At 39.6% G+C, this 20764-nt stretch overlaps 2 protein-coding genes across 2 annotated transcripts in view; both read right to left on the bottom strand.

Moving 5' to 3' along the window:
* Positions 1-6011, bottom strand: fam98b (family with sequence similarity 98 member B). Its single transcript, XM_036594048.1, is given in 9 exon segments — positions 1-766; positions 768-871; positions 1498-1665; positions 1837-1953; positions 2340-2420; positions 3140-3318; positions 3400-3528; positions 5390-5538; positions 5869-6011. Coding segments are annotated over 9 exon segments (1185 nt in total). The 5' UTR covers positions 5907-6011; the 3' UTR covers positions 1-546.
* A 3898-nt stretch (positions 6012-9909) lies between these two features.
* spred1 (sprouty related EVH1 domain containing 1) overlaps positions 9910-20764 on the bottom strand; it is a 34953-nt gene continuing 24098 nt past the window's right edge. The window contains exons 4-6 of the mRNA XM_036593045.1: positions 18961-19007; positions 13118-13273; positions 9910-11730 (exon numbers count right to left, since the gene is read on the bottom strand). Of these exons, the coding sequence (XP_036448938.1) occupies positions 11077-11730; positions 13118-13273; positions 18961-19007 (857 nt within the window). The 3' untranslated portion in view covers positions 9910-11076. The remainder of the gene's footprint in view (positions 11731-13117; positions 13274-18960; positions 19008-20764) is intronic.

Below are 20764 nucleotides of genomic sequence, written 5' to 3'. Positions count from 1 at the left end.
CATGATTTAAGAGTAATAATAACAATAATAAAAAGCACCCTTCTCAGTTTAAAAATGTTGCTTGCAGGGGTGTCAGATTACGGCAGCTTTATTTGCAGCTGTTTGCGGCTGTTGGAGGTACAGTTTACAGCATGCATGATATCATCAGTAAATTATATACTTCATCTACTGGCATCTGCTTGTCCTTAAAAACAAGGAAGGCTGAATCCCTAAACAAATCTGATTACCAAATAAAACAAAACACATGGAAACATGTTGATCACAACTACATAAATGCTTGGCCATTTTGTTCATTTAATTACAATGTTCCGTCTTCCTCATCACATATGTAACCACACAGACCAGCGGTCCCACTTGGTGGTTGAAATTCATTGTTGCATTAGGTGACCACATAGAAATGACAGGTCTTATTTAAGTGTTTTCAATGTCTGATTAAGTCTCAGCACACGTTCCAAATGAGGACGAAAATAACGGAAAAAACCTACTGTTGAACAAACGAATGCATCCTAATACGTTTTAACGTGTGCACATCCATTTCAATTTGTGTCACCGATAATAACCTCCCTTACCACCCTTTCCCCAGTGATCTCGTTCTCCACCTCCTCGGCCCCACCCACCTTTGGATCCTCCTCCTCCATATCCTCCACCCCCATATCCCCCTCGTCCATATCCCCCGCCTCCTCCTCCATATCCTCCTCCTCCATGACCTCCACCCCTGTATCCGCCTCCACCGTATCCTCCTCCTCCTCCTCTGTATCCACCCCCCTCGTCCTCCTCCGTCCTGTCTCTTCTGCCAAGGTGGCATCTCAGGGGGAGGAGCTTCAATCTCTGATGGTCTTCCACCCCGATCAGGAACCCTTCCCATAAGCACCTAAACACAGAAAACAAATTGTTCATTTAAAACACAGAAAGAAAAGACCTTAGGTGAAATATGGTTAAATTTGGCCCTCAAATAGTAAAAAGTGGGTTAACATTCAACAAAAGAGGAGTGCATAACTAACCAATACAGTTTCTAAGTAAAAATAAATTAACACATCTACAGCCCTAGGCCACATTTTGTTTTTTTTCTTAATATGTTAAGTTCTGCAACTCAACAGTAACTGTGCATTAAAATGGACCGGAGTCATATGCAATCATTTGGGCGCCCTGGTCAAATTGCATGTTTTGTTGATTTTCTAAGTGAACACATCCTCCACAGAGAACCCACTGTAGAGGATGAGCATGAAAGCATAAACAAAGCATGTAATTTGACTAGGTTGCCCAAACGTTTGCATATGGCTGTATAAAGCTCATACTCAATCATATTTCAATAAAAGGACTTAATTCAACACAACTAAAGAGAATAGGAATGATTGCAAGCCTGGGAATTCAGCATAATACACAATGAACGCCACTGCATGCAACTATTATTCAGACGAATGCACCAGCGTTGTAATGCAGGAGCTGAAATGTACCATTGTTGTACATGATGTAAAGTTACATGCAAGCCCTACTCACTTTGTTCACAGCACAGACAGTCTTCTCTCTGCTGGCACCACTGCTTGTCTTCACCACGTTGCAGATATCTTCTCGTGCTGCCAGTAGATGAGCAAGGCTTATTGATGACTTCAACGTCAATGAGTGTCTCTTTGGCTGATAGGCTTTGGCCATCGTGTCAATTTTTGCCTGATGAAAAGAAAAAAAAAAGCAAGAAGTCTTGTTTGATATCAGTGTAATACATATGACAAAATGATTAATTGACACCTTTTTAAACAGGAACATACTGAAATTACAGATCAAATTCACTGCATAGGGGCATGAAGCAGAATAATCATAGATAGCTGTAGCTGAACCTGCCTTGGCTCTGTCAGACCAGCTGAAAGACTGCACAGTGACATCCAGCCGTTTGATCAGCATGCGCCGACGACACTCGTAGTCTGCGGAAAGAATGCAATTTATCTTCTCCAGCTGCCTCTGAGGATACAAATAAGCCAAAGGTTAGAAATAACATTACTTCATGTAAAATTTTACCAAAACTTAGACAAAAATCCACAGCAAAGTGACCAAAAACCAGAAATTAATACATTCAAATACTTAGCTCAGATCTGAAACACTTCAGAAATAGCACTGCTTACTGACTAAGAGCATGTTAAATACTCATATTTTCTTTCATTAAGTTGTTGAAATATCAAAAACTGGTCTACAGTTCCTGAGATGTGCATAAAGACAGATGATTAGTAATGATGGTCAGCTCAACACACCCATGGCTGTTTGATTTTCAAGCTCAAAAATACTTATTCATACAGTCTTAAAGACCAAATATACTACTGGTATCTCAAAAATTATCATCAACTGCTTACCCACTGTTCACTGCTAAGGGAATGCCTCAATACTGGTTTTCCAATATGCTTCTCTGGAACTTTCTTGAGCAAAACATTTACCTGGTAAATATGCCAACACAAACAATAAATTGCCAAACTCAATGGTTACTAGCAGATTTTACAACAACAATGGCAGCCACTTAGTGAGAAATGGTTAGATGTACAGCATATTCTGACTTTGAAATTCACAAAGAAAAGCTTAATATGTTAAAGGCAAAACTGTACCATATTGTAAATGGCCCATATTATGGAAATATGAATTTTCCTCACTTTTTTTAAATAAGAGTTTAATGTTGTATATAACCACTGTTAAAGCTTCAAAACGTACCTGTTACTCCCCAGTCCATACAGTCCATAAATGAAAACTAAGCTGCAAAATCAGCCCATTTTGAATTTATGGTTTTTATGAGGTCACGGAAAACAACTCATTTACATATATCTGCCTATTAATCCTATATCAGTTTAGCCCCGCCCATTTACAGTGAAGTTATAAGGAGCACTTCAACAAAAATAGTCTGTTTAATTCTAAGGGATAAAGGGAGGTTGGAAAATGGTTGTGTAAAATGTTCTTTTTTTCATAAAGCCACAAACACATAGGTGGTTCTACAGGAAAAAGATAAAAAACAAGAAAAATGTAGGATATAAACCCTTTAAGCTCTAAACTGTTTGTATCATCTATAAATATACATAGATCTATAAATTATATCTTTTCAGAGTTATAATTTATAAGCTAGAAATCTATACTTAAAATAACACATGCACATCAAATGAGAACTAACCTGGTTTTCTATATAGGAAAACAAGTCTGATGTTTGTTGCTGGCCAGGTTCTCCAAGTTTTAGTGCTTTGCAAATCATTTGGAGATCTTGCAGAGGTGTAATCTGTTTCTTAATCTTTGTGTCAGTCCCTGTCTTGCTGGCCACAATCTGTGCAGCCTGAAGTTCAGATACCAAAAACACTACAAATACAAAACATTGTTAAGCAGCAGTTCAGACAGTTTATAATTAGGTCATACAATCACATGAGTCACAAAACTTACAAATGATTTTCAGATGGTCCTTTTTGTTCTTCAGTTCTCCTTCCATTAACCCTGAAACAAGCCCCTTATATGGACAAACCAGTTCACTGAACAGCTTGCCTAAGTGAAGCATCTCCGTCTTAGCATCCTCTGTCAAAATATTAACACCACATCACAAACAGGACAAGACAATATGTTTGAAATATTTTATACTGTGCAATCTTAGTACAAATAGCTTATGTAAAATGTGAGTTATGTGAAGTAAGAATGCAACAGCTTTAATACAGTATCAAAAATGGAAAATAAATTAAAAAAGAAGTAGCTAACAAAAAAAAAATAGTTTGAAACAGTACACTGAAATTTACAACTCTATAGAAGATAGCCCCCCTCTGCCTCTTCTGGGGGTCTCATTTGCCTCATTTTGTGGAAACCACTGTTAATAGACCTTTGAAGTCATGTTGTCATTCTGTAGTCAGGGTCATGCCTGAATTAGGGTCTATGGAAAAAATGAATGCCATTTTCTGTGTGCCCAGTGTTAACAAAAAAGTACTAAACCTGACATTTTTCCCCAGAATATCACTGGATCCCCTACATTACAAGGTTGTGTAGCAGCTGAAATATGAATCACACAACATATATTCTACAAGTAAGCTAACAGTCTACAATTACACTTCAGCGCTATTCTATACCACCACCAACTGCTCAAACTAGGTATTACTGCCAAAGCAACTTAATAACCACATACGACAAAGCTTGATGGTTTGCGAGGGATATGCGATGAAGTTGCCAGTGTTATGATGTTGGTTCACTTGCATGTAATATTCTTATTTCAATTTCTGAATGACTTTGCAATTTAGAGGATCTTAAATTTAGGGGAAAAATATATATAGGGCAAAAAGTATGGGGCCTGAAACATTCTTGTTTACCACAGGCTGCGATAGCGGCGATTTCTGACAACACCAATAATTTTTCCCATAGAGAAAACTACTTAGACCCAGAATTCCTATAATGGGCATGATGCAAACTACAGTACGAACACATGACTTAAGATGTCTACGATAAAAACTAATCATCTGGGTGCTCCTATCAGAGTACAGTGGACAGGAGATGTTTATACTATGTATTCACCACACTCAAATCGGCTTTTTTTCAAAACTTGACTATAAATTCTAGGAGGTTTGTTTTTGTGGGGTTTATTCTGCTAGAGAGCTTGTGTGGTGCCTCTGTAGTGCATACTTAGAGACCCTCAGAAAACATCTAACGCATAAAATATTGAAAATTGAATTACATTTTGAACTAAGATTTAAAAATCGTATAAAACTCGAAAATGAAAGTATTGTTACACCCAAAGAAGTAACATTTTGTATCACTATTTGTATGCTTTGTATACAAAATATGATGTTAAAGGGGAATTCCACAATTTTTTCTACATTTCTGAATCACTGAGTCATTGAGAGTGGTTTGATGTGAAATGGTGCATTAAAGAGAAACTTGGAGACTAATTTCTTCACAGTGGTGGTTATAGGAACCAGGCATCACAATGTCTACAACACAAATTTAGTCATTTTATTTACTATCCAACACCACCAGTGAACCTACACGTGCATTCACGTGTTTTATATGTAATGTTGATGATGGCAAAACAGTCAATCTGAACAAATCTGACTATTTTGGCTTACAACGCCCTGTATGTACATCTCCGCCATAAATGTATTAAAATACATCTTAAGCTAAAAGTTTTACTCACAAAACCTTCATAAAAGGTCAGCCATCAGGCAGCATATCTAATCACTTCATGTAATAACTTTCTGTGAGGAAGCTTTCAGAGGCAACTCTTCAGACGTCTGGTTCTTATCACCACCACTGTGAACAATTCTGTATCGGCAAGTTCCTCTAGAACTGAGCGTTTCACACTAAATCACTCTGAATGACTTTGTTTACATCTTAACCATTTATAACGTAGAATTTTTTGAAAAATCGGTGGAGTTCCCCTTTATGTGGAGAACGTTACCTGATGTGTTTGATTTTTCACTCTCCAGGTCACAGTGCTGGTCCAGTTTAGCCGCCAACCACCTACACAGTGCGACATACTCTTGAGAGGAAAAGCCCTCTTCACAAGCAGTGAATAGGGCATTCTCGTTATCCAGGGCTCCGTTGTATCTGTAAATGTAAATACACTTAAGAGCTGCAGTGAAATGCTAAAAGCAAACACGAGCTTAAATAATGAGGCTGAATTTGGCTTCCTATTCGCCAGCTTTTTTATTTCATTTTATGCCATTTAAGGTGGAGCGGGAACATTCGTAGCTGCTGCACTGTTTAAGGTGGAACGGGACAAATCGAACAAGAGGCTGTGGAATAAGAAGCAGACTTGAGCTTTCAGTCCGGAGCGTGGCGAGCTTTTCACTCAGCTGCACAGCAACACTCCTGCTAGCTCTGCTAGCTAACGGGCTAAAGGATTAAAACTGATAGATTAAAATGAATCGTGCTTACCCGACTTGATCCAAGCCATCAAGTATATCACTTTCCATTTCGTTCAGTATAAATGAAATCAGAAACGATGAAGCGACCCGTGAAAGATAACCAGCAAGCTATCACAGCGAGCTCGTGCGACGAAAATACATCCGTTGTGCTACATGAACCGCTTCTCTTTGTTCCAGCCTCAGTTAGTTCCTATGGCCTTTATTGTGAAAAGTGTGGCCTGTTTCATGTATTTGCTTGTTAGGGGCTGAAGCACAAAGTGATGAAACTGGATCATAATGTCACTAATAATAGAGCTAATAAAACAGGGGGGTGGGGGGTTTAAAAGCAATATGTCTTGAATCCATGCAGGCAGTACCTAATTATCACCACCAGCCTGACTTTAATGATTGAATTTATAGAATTTACAGAGCTCCTTCGCAATAGTTTAAGGTTTTGAAGTAAATATTTCACATCTAAGAACCTGGCTGGTACCCTTTCTGAAAAGCACATGGCATGCTGTTTATGGGAATATGTAGTGTGGTAAGAGAGTGCTCTTCAGCATGCCAAAAATATTATATTTTCCTAAGCTGTGAATTTTCAGCAGCAAATTACTGAATATCTTTATTGTGGTAGCTTAACGAAATCAACTTTTAATCTATGAATCAAGAATGTATTCTTCTCACAAAAGTAACAAACTTCTGTTTATTATATATTTACTTCTGGAGTTAATAAAAATTGTCTGACAGAGACCCAGGAAGAAAGTAATACTTAATGATTACAAATGTGTAAGTCACTCTAATGGCAATAAAAGATCATTATCTGGGCCTAATCTGCCCGAACCATCTGACCACACAGATCATCTTGTGGTAGGGAATGAGAGGCACTTTAAACTATCCCTTTTAACAGATAAAGGGGATTTTTTTTTTGATTTTTTAAAATTTCTGCATAATTAAATTGTTAAGATATAAATAAATAAGTGTTTTTGGTATTTTCTGCTTTGTTCTACAGAAACTTTATAGGAACCAGACATCCAACGTGTTTAATGCCTCTAAAACCTTCCTATTTGAAGCTTTTACATGAAATGGTTAAGAATACATTGTCTGATGTCTGAGACCTTGTTTTATGAGTTTTGAGAAAAGATTTTGGCCTAAAACATTTTTGCATGTCTTCATGGTAGAGAGTTACATGCAGGGTGTTATATGGCAAAATATTAGCCAAAGTAACCCCCCCCACCCCACCCTACCATTTTACCACTACCAACATTAAAATAAACTAAATAAAACTCAGACATATGCAAGTTTACTGATTATTTTGGATTGTTAGTGAATAAAATGGCTCATCACAAAGACTGAAAGTAGAAATTTGACTCTGATTTTTTTTAAAAAAAAATCTGTGAACTTAGAAACGAAAATAAAAGAAAATTTTTCTAACTTTTCTCCGGCCACAACAGAACTTGGCAGGTACATACTGTCAGTTTCTGTACATACTGTCAAATATAGCTGCTGCAAATTTCATAGTAACTGAATTTATTCTGTTTTATTTTTATTTCAAACTTACTGTTTTTGAAAGTACAGCGTCACTAATACTGACAATGGCTCGTATTTATAAAGCTACTCTGAGGAGGTTCCTGTTCCTGTCAGTACAGTGAATAGCAGAAAAATCTGATCCCAGATCAGCACTTCTACTTTAAGAAGCTTTATAATTAAGGGCCAGTGTTTAGTTTAATTTTCCTACAAGCACAGAAGCTAATTCAATCTTTACTTACTGACATTAGATTTTCTTTCAGAGATTTTAAACTTCTTAAGATATGGGCTGGAACTGCTTACTATGTAAATTCATATCCTTTTAAAATTATGAGAGAATCACATCTTTGCTTAATCAGTCAGTGCTCATCATGTCAACAGGTGATCCTTCACATTTTCTCACTCACACACACTCAGTCTACATTAAAACTCACCTTTTATTATGGTAATGTTATTTTATATGTCAAATTACAAGTGTATGATGTAACATAAAAACAGTTACAAACATTTGTATGCATATTTACATTATATATTTATGAAACGTAACAAGCTACATCTGTATAAAGAAAATACAACTATGACATGAGTTACTGAACTATAAATATTACATCATATACTTGGTATTTTCAAACCATGATACAAATACCTAGACGTGTATAAACCAATACAACCATAGCAAGAGCTGTTAAGTTTTTGGATGGAAATTATGATGGACGTGAGGCACTTTTTCGAGGTTGTCAGTGGGTGAAGCGAATGGCACTAAAACTTAGAGATGCAGATAAAGAAACAGGCAGTGTTCATACTGGAATCATCAGAGTACCATTTATACTGCAATTACCATAACACAAATGTTTTCACAACTTAGGACTAATCACGTGAGCTTTACATCAAGCGCTATGAAAAGGAAAAAAGCCTAGCTACATATCAGTGCACCAAAGCATTGGAGAATTTCAACGAAACCACTGAACTGCTGTGAAAGTAGCCATTTTTTTTTACATCACACTGAAATGACTTGTTTACATATGCATTTCTCTAAACTAAACAGTAAAGAATGTTCATCTTTTATGCATTCCAGAGTTATGCACAATGTCCAAGAATAAAAAAAAGGAAACAAAAAAAAACAAACAAAAAAAAAACACTAGCAGCAAGTGGTTAAAAACTGAAGACAGATAAATGCTAAGTTAATGGCAAGGTGGAAAGAATGTAAGAAAAGAAAGCCGACAAGTTGCATATTAAATACAGCACATTACTGTGGTTGCCCTGTGCTGGTTAATGCAGAATGAAACTAGGTATTACAGTATTTGTCTAACAATAGAATTGTATGAATGTAGCCTATTCTACAATTTGCTTCTCAGCCAGCAAGTTTTATTAAGGTTTATCAAACCTTGGTTCAGCTTGCAATGCAAAATGCAATCCAATTACAACAATATGGGAAAGATGGAATAAAGGACTGGACAAACATAAAGATGGGCGTGCTTATTAAAACAGTTAAAAGAAAACAACCAATCAATATTATATATCTAAGAACTATGATGTTTTAACAGTCATCCATAGCTGAATTTTATTCCTCTCAACGCAAAATTAGTGATTGTTTCTAGCAGCTTCATATGACAAAACCTTTTAAAAGTGGACTGCCACTACTGTACCACATTAGCTTCCTATCCTTCTGTTTGCAATACAAAACTAGAGAGAATCTCTATTAAAAGCTCAACCATTTTTCATCATGTACTCCCTCTACTTTCAATGTGAAATAATACTAAAAGGTGACCTATGTACATAATGCTGTCAACTCAAGCTATAGTAATATACTGACAGCGGTGATAAATACAAATCTCTCTTAAAAATTTGAATGGGATTATTATTGTTGCTTAAATATAGTGTTATATTTACATAGGGTTTCGAGTTTGGTACCGAGATTAACATCTACTATATTAAAGTGTCACGTCACTGACTTGTATGAAGAGGTCTAAGTGTTTCTCATGGAAATAGTTGCATAGAAAGTAAAGTGTGTGGATGTAAAGAGGAGACAGAGGAAAGATCTTTCTGGGACTACTTATACTGGCCTTTTAAATACTGGGGGCGATATTCCTGCAAGCAGGAAAAAAAAAGCTTCATTTGGGTGATATTTATAAACCGTATAGTGTATATGAGCTAACAGGACTGGACACACAGTCTAAAAGCAGGCAGGGTTGAACTTATGTCTGACTCTGTCCAACTACAACAATGGTTTGTGAATCCTTTGATAAGCATGCAATTTAGAGTTGAGAGCAAAATCTTGTACCGTGCAATGAATTACAGTCTGTCAGTAAAACGACTTATCAGGCTGTTATGTATACGTCTAGGTTTGTGTGGGTTCTTTTTAGCTTTTGGCCACTGAGAAGTTCATTTACACAAACTTTTCAAAGACTAACAGAAATACATGGACTACATGCAGTATGGAACAGGTGGAGATGGAGCTGTAACCAAAGCTTGGAAACTAGTGCTTTTATGAGGGGCATTTTGTACGAATTAACTCAAATACAGGGTTATCCTAATAAAAAAAAAATAATAATAATATAAGTGCCTTGTTTAATAATGAAAACTGGACACCCTTTTATCCATAATCATAATAATGCCTAAATGTACCATGTCAATTAAAAAAAAAGAAAAGAAAAAAACTTGCTGGTTGAGCACAATTTCAGCTTGAAAACCGTTAAGAAGCTGAAAAGAACCCAGTTTCACTCCGATAAACGAGATGAAATTGAAAGCAAAAACGAGCATTCCTGCAATTGGTCTCTCAATCAACTGTAATATAACACCATTAATCTTGACATGGAAAATGACTGGGGATAGATGACGTATCACAGCTGTCCACAATCACTCAATACTGGAATGCACCCATGCGGTCCAAATAATTTAGCCAATTACAGATGGATGTCTTTTAAACATTAGCACAATTCATAACAAAAGGCTATATGTCACACTACCATTTCAAAAAAGAAATGACGTTACTGTCTTTTGCAAAACAGTGAAAAGAAAGGAGGGAAAAACTAACTGCATACACACCCATCACAAAAAAAATCTGTACTCCTAGAACTTGATCAAAGTGTTTTCCTTTTTTAGTTAAACGTACCATTAGAATTCATGAGGGTTACCTTTCATGGGAGAAAACATATCTAGTGCACTTTTTTTGTCTAATAATTACACGGTCAGCGAATGCTCGAGTCGAAAGAAAAGGCCACTTTTACCCTACTGCAAATTCACAAAAAGCAAGAAAATATCCCTTTTAGCATACCCATACAGCAGATTCTCTGTATGCACAACTATTTTGTTTTCTTTGTTATAGTTTTGATCTCTGTACAAAAGACAATATTCCTTCACAAAGGTTACACGTTATCTGTAATGACAGTCTGACATGGTGACTTGTATTCTATGTTGAGTGATTATTTTTTTTTCATCTTTTTTTTTGTCTTTTTGCATGTTTGTGAGTGTTTAGTGATCTCTCCTAGTTCATTTTGTAAACGCCTTTCCTCACGTTATGAGCTCCGTGACGCAGCTCTCGAGAGCCCGAGAAGACCTGAAGGTGTCGGCTTCCGCTGCTCTCAGCCAAATCAAATCTCCAAAGCCTCCAGAGGCGGGTGGGAGAACACCTCACCTATCTGAGGGTGAATGAAAAAAACGATGCCGGCGGTTTTCCACGTGGCCGTGTGGTGTTGGAGGTGTAGCATGGCTGGACTCATCCAGCGGCCTTGTGTTTCCCCCCACAGCAGTGGCAGGCCTCTCCGCAGTGGTGGCAGGCCCGCAGGGGAGGATAGCAACACATGCAGGGCGCGATGAGGGACAGGCCCAGCAAGGCCAGCCAGCGCAGGCAGAACTGCTCTTCACTGGTGTCGCAAGAGCATGGGTCCGAAAAGTCACCCTCTGAGTCAGACATGCAGTGGTAGAGCATGCTCTCAGCGCACAGCATACAGCTGACCTTGTAAATGCACTGCTTTATGGGGTCCGGCGCGTCCTGGCACTGACCCCGCCAGTTATCCTCATGGTTGAACATCTCGCGGCAGTAAATGCAGCGTGAGCGCTCCCCGTCCTCTCTGCGCCTCCGGGACTTCTTGGACTTGAGGAGAGGAGAGGGCTGCTGGGTTTTGATGGAGTCTTTGCCGCCCGTGTGAGCTTCCGGGCCTTCCGGAAACAAGTACTCACTTTTCTTGTTGTCCAGTTTGGAAAAGGTGGTGGAGAAATCCCCATCGTCTCGCTCCATGTCTTGCTTCCACATGACGGGGTGCCGGTAGTCCTCATAGCCCCGGATAAGAACGTCCTTGCGGGGGTTGATGCGAACGACCTCCTCATCATCCATGTGAAAGCTTACGTGGCGTGTGGTGTTGAAAGAGACCTGCGATCAAAAAACAGAACAGAGTCATGACTATAGATTTAACACTTTAAGGAATGGTTCGGTATAATTAAATAAAAAAAAAAAAAAAAAATTATAAAAATAAAAATTACACAACTTTCCACATACCCAATATGTACTTGACCAGCCAAGACATGTTTAGTGTCCAAATTTTGATTTTCTAGTTTAGATACAAAGCTAACATACACAAAGTCAATAGTTGCCCACATCTTTTCTGTAAGTACATCCCTAAAACTTCTCTTAATCTGCTCAAAGCTTATCCAGGTCTTCAATAAGATCGTGCAGTGGGGCTTTAGGACACAGTGTGACTTTGAGCTATAAAAATGAACAAAGGCTCACCATGTAGCTGAATGCTGTGGGTACCCAGTTTAAAAAATATGCATTGTACCATAATCTGACTCTCCTTCACATGCAGGCATGCAGATTATGTTAATGATTTCTGTTGTTTTGTGTTATAGCAACTGTTAATCTGGAATTTTTGAACTGAGGATCTATATTTAGAAATATAAACAACAGAAGTCACACATGTAACCTAGTGCCGATCACACATGCATTATGTACGTACAGGCAATGGGGAGTCGGACTCTGCAAAGCAATTCGGAATTTGGTACAACTTAATAAATATTTAATAACTTAATAAATCAATGAATAAATAAATTAATAAACCTAATGATGCCCAAAAGGCAGTTTAAATGAGTTCGGAGAAGAAGCAACATTAGCCTCGCAGCTTCAGCCTAAACTAAAAGAGCAAAATTTGGACAACAAACATGTCTTGGCTGATCAGCTACATCTGGGCAAAGTGGAAAATTGTATAAATTTAAAGTTCATCATGTTTTGTGTCTGGATGTTTGCATCTTTAGCTTTGCATTGGAAGGCTAAGGCAGATAACAAGCAATGGTAGATTTGGTGTTCACAAGTTTGCTTCTTTAGTTTTGCACCAGATCAACGAGGCTAAGGTAGCTAACGGCTAATGAAAGATAGCATTAGTACTGTGCAACTGTATGCTCAAACCATCACAAACTTGCTTTAGGCCATGTTATGCAATCTCAGATACACTTATGCTTATGTGGTTTGACACTGTATGCTGTTGACTAAGGGCCATCTTAAAGCCTGAATCCTGTCCATACTTTTAACCATTTTTATTGCCATTCAGCATATAAAACCACAGCAAGTGCAGCTGAGAATACTTAACACCACGCGCTTCCGTTATTTGAAACTGCCAGTGTGAAACGAACAAAGCAAATTCCAGACATCAACCATGTCTTGGGCTGATCTCCTACATTTAAAGTAAGGGGAACATTGCAAAGACTTCATTTTTTGACAGGGTATTACTTTTAAACCAAAAAGTCTTGACAGGAGTTCTTCTGACCTGAGGAGGCAGGTAGCGGCGGTTGGGGCTGGGGAACTCATCAAAGGGCTGGGTACGCACATAACAGCCACGGAAAGGCTCAGTGGACACCACTCCACCATGATGGGAGAATGGTTCTCTCATGGGTGTGTAAATGGAAGGGGGATCCTGGTTAACCTGAAAAAGAAGAAGCAGTGATTACAGCCCCTCAAATATAAAACACTTCATTCAGAGGGCATGTAACTGAATAACATTCCTCATAAACATCATCACTAGCTTATAGAGGCATTAGCTTCGAGGGTAAAGGCCATTGCTGAAGCTATGTTCTCTTTGCTTCCACCAGGTGGAGCCCTGTGTTCAGGAACAGCATTAACGTGGGAATGACTCAAACATCTTCTGTCGAGTGCTGAGTTCCTGTCCTTGCATGCGTTCCCAGACACATTTTTACGGTGGCCGAATCTACAAACATGAGCTTATCAAACATAGAGGCACCTCAAATGTGCCAAATAAAGGAATACAGAGGCCTACAGCAGCAACAGATATCCAGAAATGTCTATCCAGAGGAGTTTACTTCTGTTTCAATTCCAATAAAAAAAATAAATAAATAAAATAAAATAATCCAGAAAATGTGGATACATTAAAATCACATTACATGTGATTTGTTATACTGTCCAACATTACATTTGACTAAATGTACATAATATCATCCAGAAACTTAAAGAAATGTTACTGAGATGCAACATGTAAACACAGCAAAGGCAACTCAGAGGACAGCAGGGAGGGAGCCTGCCATGGGTTTGGGAGGCTGAGCACTGCAGTTAGGCCTGACCACCTCCACCGCAACAGAGAGAAGAAGGAAGTTTCCAAAAAACAAGGAAGTGGGGAAATATCACAAGGCTCGAAAATTGATATCTAAATTACAGCATGCACATCCCTGCAGTCACATGAGCTTGTCGCTCTAAGGGAAAACTACTTAATTTTCCCTCTTTCTCTCTCTCTCACACACACACACACCCACCCACACCACCCACGTCCAGGTTTTTCTCCTCTCTGCATGTGGAGGAGGCTGCTGGCACTGGTTAGTCAGTGCCGTGTGTAAAGTAGCCCACGCCAGTGTTTTAACGCACAGCGGAAATCTGGTTTGCTCCCAGCTGCTGCTACAGTAATTACTGTCCTGTGGTTGCTAAGAGATGCTTCCTTTGACTTCTTTTTTTCTCCCCCTCTCCCTCTCTTTTTCTTCTTTTTTCTTTTTTCACTATGTGTCTTTTTTTTTTCTCTTGACGCACAAGCACATGCTCTCAAACACATGCAGACAGTGTGAAGGAAGGCAAAAACGGAGTGAAGAGCAGAGGTGGGAAAAGTAATCGATTCTTAGATGCATCTCGATAGACTCTGAATCGATTCACAAAACATTGTAATCGGATTTTTATAGAGGCTCTTTGTTTTAAAGTAGGGGAAACGCAATCATGCGCACCCCTAGACACTAGGACACTTTGGCAAAGCCCAGCTTGGAGGGGGAAAGAAAATGCAGGATCTCACTAACACATGCATTTTAGCAGCCAAAAGTTTGTATATGAAATAAAAGGCTGAAGCCATACAACCAGTGACCCTTCATAGGAACACAGCTTTGTTTAGCAATCACCTTGGCAAACTGCTAACAGGCTAATCCAGTAATATTCAGAGTATGTAAGGAGTCACTGTAAAACTGGAGCATACAAAGTAAGAAACGCTACCTGAATGTCTGTTACAAGTTTCAAATGTCCACATTTAGGCTAGAACTAATACAATTATATGTAAGATATTTTGACACGCAGACAAAATGTGCTTGTAGTGTCACAAAAAATAAGAATAGTGATTATTCAACACTGCACATACTGCACTACATCCAATTAAATAGGACTAATTATGATCTCTTTGTATTGAAACATGCAGTCTTTTTAGCATTGATATCCATGACATGCTCAGAAATGCGTATTGTTTATCATGATAAATACTGATCAAGATAAAACAATCATCATACTGCCCACCCCTAACTGCTGTAATTATTATTAAAACAGTCTGGTTACGTCAAGGTATGGCAGTATTAGCTTGGCAGTACCACAATAATGGAAAACTCATTAAAGCTCTAATGAAGGTTAGCAATAGCCTGGCGAATATTCAGATAAAAATGGCCTCTTACAAAGTACAATGTTCTATATTAAATACTTCCATATATATTCTACAAAAATCAAGATGCACTGAGAAACTTTTTATAATCAAATCTTAGCACCCTGAATTGAAAACAAACTGTGAAGTGCCTAGAGATTCCCACCCCTAGTGAAGAGCAAGACAGAGAGGAGAAAATGGTGCATGCATCTGTGCATTGTGTGCATGTGAGCGAGTGAGGAGAGAAAGCACGGCCAATGGGTCTGCTGGGGGAATGTCATAAACCAGCTCCAGCTGGAGAAACGCAGTCCAGAACTTAAAAAGCCAGATGACAGCTGTGTGTGTGCGTGCATGTAAGAGTGTGTGTGTGTGTGTGTGTGTGTGAGAGAGAGAGAGAGAGAGGAGAGAGTGTGTGTGTGGCGGGAGGAAGGGAGGAGAGTCAGGCAGTTCAAATGGGAACCAGGCTTGGAGCTCCTTTTAAAGCCCTCAGTGCAGAGCGGCCTGAGCCCCAGCATATGCAGGGGCAAATCTGGTTGTGATCTGCCCACAGAGGTCTGCGGGAGATAAGCACTGTGGGCTGGCAGAATACCAGCAGGAGGAAAGCTTGCTCGCTCTTTCTCTCTCTCTGGCTTCAAAACCTCTCAGGCAAACACGGCCCCCAGCTCTGCAGGCCTGCACTCTCAAAAGACCTCCCTATTCATGGCATGTGTGCACAGGTCCGCTTATCAAATACAAACTCACACGTAATACCTGCTTTCCTTGTGCACCCGTTTTTGGAAATTCAAACGGACTTAAGCGCTGTGCGCTGAAATATACAGCCTTTTCACGAGTCACTTCAGGATCAAACTAATTATGACCCGACGTAACCCAAAGAGCAAGATGTGTTCTCTCTTTTCCAAGTTTACTGCCTCCCCACAAGATGATTTTCCTGTACACAACTTCCTCACTAAGGGGAGGGAGGGGAGACTGCAAACAAATTCTTGGCTCTGACTAAGATGGCTGCAATCACACCAGGATAGCATACTCAACTCCCAGAAGCCAAATCTTCAGGCATTTCCATCTATTCAAAACAAGGGAGCAATTCATCTTATCTGTGCTCTCTTTATTCCGAAAGAGCATACCGAGTTTTGCAATTATTTCTCCTTAAACAGCGCCCGCATAGTCCAGACCCGCCTTGGAGATGTCTGAAGTAAACTAAAGGATCATGTTTCTCAGTTTGTGTTCAAAAAGTTAAGAGACACTGACAGGATGTTATATACAGACATGTTTCAAACATTTATCCTTTTCAGGGATACCACAGGGCATCACTTCGGGCAGAAAGCAGTTACCGAAAAGCCACCTGCTATAGTCACGGTTTCTCACTGCAGGTTGAAGCACTGGTAAATGTGTAAGCACCGAAGCAGGCTTGTTTTGAACGTTTCCATGCCATTTGGGAAGGCAGTGAGCTAGCCGTTCTGCCGTGGAGTGAGAGTGACTAAGTGTTGTGCTGTGTCCTAGGTCTATAACCCCAGCGCTCTGCTGGTGAATCACCATGGCTACATCCTCAGTGGCTCACTGCATCCCTCCTCTACTCTCCTGCCGCCTAGCAACAGCAGTGCCATTGGACCTGATGTATCACTGATCCCAGGTAATCTTCGCAGGATTCACAGGTTTCCAGCCCTTTCCTCTATGAATGGAATCAGATTTCAGGATGGCTGAGAACAAGGATCTCAAATTTTGCCAAAACTTGCCAAGGCATTCTGAAACTTTTACATGCTCAAAATACTGATATTATAATCCTAGTCGCTGACAATAGTATCACTATGTAGTGAACAGCCTGCAGCCTGGTGTTTTCACTTGTTCAATGCAATGAAATCTATTGTTCCTTTCAGAATATTGCTCTGCTTTACTGATTGTGATACATGAATGATAAAAATGAGAGCTGGCACATCCGTATCAATGGATTTCAGTATCAGGCTGATATCAGCAGAAAATGCTCGATCAGATGTCAAAGGAAAAAAAATGAATCATGTAAATGATGTGAGATGTGTATTTCTTCATGTGCTAGTAGAAGGTTTGAGTAGCTCAAGCATGATAACCTAATTTTAGATGCTGATCGTAAGTGATGTGCTTTAATTAAAAATAGCTCAAATTAACCCCTTAAAATCCCAGGCTCATTACACATTAAAGCTTGTTATTTAACTACAGGGACTTCAATGAAAACTGGCAGAGCTATTCTTAGGTTACAGAAGAGTGAAAAAACTTTGGGCTTGCCAGCAGGCCCTGGCCATTTAAGGGGTTAAAGGTTAATAACTTTAAAAAGAAGAAGGAGAAATGTTGGGTCGGCATTGGCAGACACTCCATGTTTCAATAATATTGGTACGTTATTAGAAAAGACAAAAAGGTATCATACCATCTCTACACTGTCAGAAAAAAGGCACTTCAGAGATGCAACGATCCATCGGCTGTGTATCAGTATAGACCGATTTTCAGCCCAAATATGTGATCGGCCGATGTTCTCAAACTGCCGATCCTCAGGGCTGATCAGTGACGTAAAACATAGGAGCCATATTTAAGGACTGCTGCAGCCTTGTGCAAGGCCCCTTGGTCACAGGACACCGCAGTTCTTCGTTCAAACACTAGATCTTTTGACCTTTTGATTTCTGACTAGGGGCTGAAGGCCTACTTACGATCAGTCTGATTGATACGGCCAGAAAAAAAAACACAGGTATCGGCTATTGGGCGATCATGCTGAAAGGTGATTGGCGATTAGTATTGGCCCTTTTCTACACTTGGTTTTATTTTTTTGTTCCATCAAAAAACGCAAATGTACCTTAAGAGGTACAACAGTGGGTCTTAAGGTCCAAATGTGTACCTTAAATAAAATTTCCCAGAGAAAGTACCACCTTCTATAAACTCTGTTTACCAGAACCCAAAAACATCCCTCCTCCAGCAAATTTTGTCTTTTGTGGAATGCTACTCAGTGTTTAGAATATAGTATCCTCTGTTCAATTACACAGTGAATGATCACATCCTTTGTGGAGAACAAGTCTGACAATTGCTGGATGTACAAACAAGCAATAAATGTGTCCCATCACATCAAAAAGCAAAAAAAAAAAACCCCACTCTTAAAAACAACCTCCTTGACACTCGACAGAATTGCTACTCTCTCCATAGCAAAACTCCACTAAAACAGTATTTAAAACCAGTATTTGAGTTGAACCACAAAATGTGCCACAAGTAAAACTGTACCTCACTTTGTTAATTTTCTTTGAAAATCACTCTTTTGATCTTTTCACCGTTTTGGAGCACCAAATAATAGTAATATATGGTAAATTTTACTAAACCAAGGATAAGTGAGCTGTGCAGACACTAAAGAAAGAATCAGTTTTCTTCAAAACTATGTATCGTGCCACATTCACCAACCTAGTCCATAAGGAAAAAGCATTCGAGACAGCAGATTAGGTCTGTCCACAGGGAGAGATTTCATCACCACACATTTGCGAAACTGAGTCAGATATCTGTTGACTGCTACATGCTTCTGCCATACCAGGTGCCGATTTTCATTTCACACGACATTTGCTAACGGAGGATGCCGAGTTCTTTGATTTGTTCAGACACCGACCACTCAAAATGAATGCCAAATGACTAAGGGGCATTAGGCAACCACTTATTTTACAATGTTTCAAAGTCCTGGCCATTCTATGATCCTTTCAGCATTAACTTTGTGTACAACTCACCTGTAATCCATCCTCAGGAGTGTCTGAGTCACTGTACATCGGACAGCCTGCAAGAAGAAGAGGAGAAGGGTGAATAAGAGAGTCCAGCACTCGGGCCTACGACACAGGTGGCGCTGGAGTGGATGGACACAGTGCTCAGCACTGAGTTCAGGCCACTGTGGCCCCCTTGCTCAAAGGAACACAGCACCAAATATTTATGCAGGTAATTCCAAACATTAACATTGTCTAAAGGAGATACTGTACAGTTCAAATGTGAGCTGTACAACTCGAACCATTAACCACTGAGGTCTAAAATTAGTCTGTTAAATGAATGTGTCATGAAAAAAATAAAATGGGCAGACAACAGTCAGCAGTGAAGGTGAGAGAAGATGATGGGGGTATGTATTTCAGAGTGTTGCAATACATTACAAGTAATGTTTGTCTACCTATTTAACCAGTTAGTTTTGAAAGGTGTAGAGCTTATGGCTAGACTAAAGGAGAGGAAGCGAGGGGCAGAGAGAGGGATAAAGAGAAAAAGAAAGAAAGAAAAAGAAAAATAATAGAAATAGAAACAGAGGGAGAGGGAGAGAGAGAGAGAGAGAGAGAGAGAGAGAGAGAGAGAGAGAGAGAGAGAGAGAGAGAGAAAAAGAGAGAGAGAGCGAGCGAGTGAGCGAGCGAGCGAGAGAGAGAGAGAGAGAGAGAGAGAGAACGAGAGAACACAGCGTGGATGGGAACAGCTTCGAGCCTCCTACAGCACGACTCCGCCAGTGCCAGGCCACAGTGCTGGATGAGCCATGTGCCTGGTTGCCATGGCAACAGAGCCCTGCATAGCTGACACACTGCGGTCCGAGCAGTGGAGCGATGTAACAGGAATACAGAGGAACCTGCGCGAGGCATTACACAACACGGCCGTGCTTGAAATACACAAGAGCAGCCCACCCCATCTGCTGAGTCTGCTCTGTCCTAGACCCTCCAGAAAATTCCACCCAAACTGAACCACAGCGCAGTCAATCTCGCTTACAGATGTTAAGAGGGTCCATGAGAAGCGCCAATAATTAGTGTTTAGCTGATCTAATGAACCACTTCTCTGTGGTCTATGGCAGCATTTACATTACAGCGAAGCGGATCACTTCCCTTACAAACTGTTGGCCGCTTTGGGGATGTTTCACTAAAATGCAAGACAAGTTTAGCTGTCCAGAGTAAGTGTTTGTAGGCCACGTGAGAACAGTAGGGATACACTTGAGAGGCAGCAGTCAGTATTCAGGCACATCATCCATTTAGTTTTTAAACAGCTACAACACGAAGCCACTCTACAAACATGGAACCAAAACGCTAATGGCTAACTGCTAATCACAGCAGCTACAAACGAATAACTCACTACATCCACAATCTAAACCATGTCTGTGAAAGTAACACTAACTTAGACCACTAACAAGGTTAACATATGCTTTAATATTTGTTATAAGATCCTTCATGTACGCACACAACAGCACATGTACTAATGAATGAACTTTCCTCTGTGATCGCTTCTCCTGGACACAGGTGCAGAGCAAAACACTTCTCTCCAACACAGCTGTTTACACAAATAATAACAAGGAAAAAGCAAAGGCTTAACTATTAGACCATGTTTGCCATGTGCTGGATGCTGCAAACACTGCATTCTGTTGAATGCAGTTTCAGTTTCACTTGCGCATTAACGAAATAAATATTACATTCGTCAATGTATGTATGTAAATCAATATTCTGAACACTGCCTTACCTGCAAAAGGCTAAATACTTTTTTTAAAAAAAATACCACATTAAATTACAATCTACTGCTAACTTA

Source organism: Colossoma macropomum, unplaced genomic scaffold (genome assembly GCF_904425465.1).
Source record: "Colossoma macropomum unplaced genomic scaffold, Colossoma_macropomum, whole genome shotgun sequence".
NCBI lineage: Eukaryota > Metazoa > Chordata > Actinopteri > Characiformes > Serrasalmidae > Colossoma > Colossoma macropomum.
The sequence above is the reverse complement of the archived record's forward strand: the minus strand, read 5'-3'. Positions and strand labels throughout refer to the sequence as shown.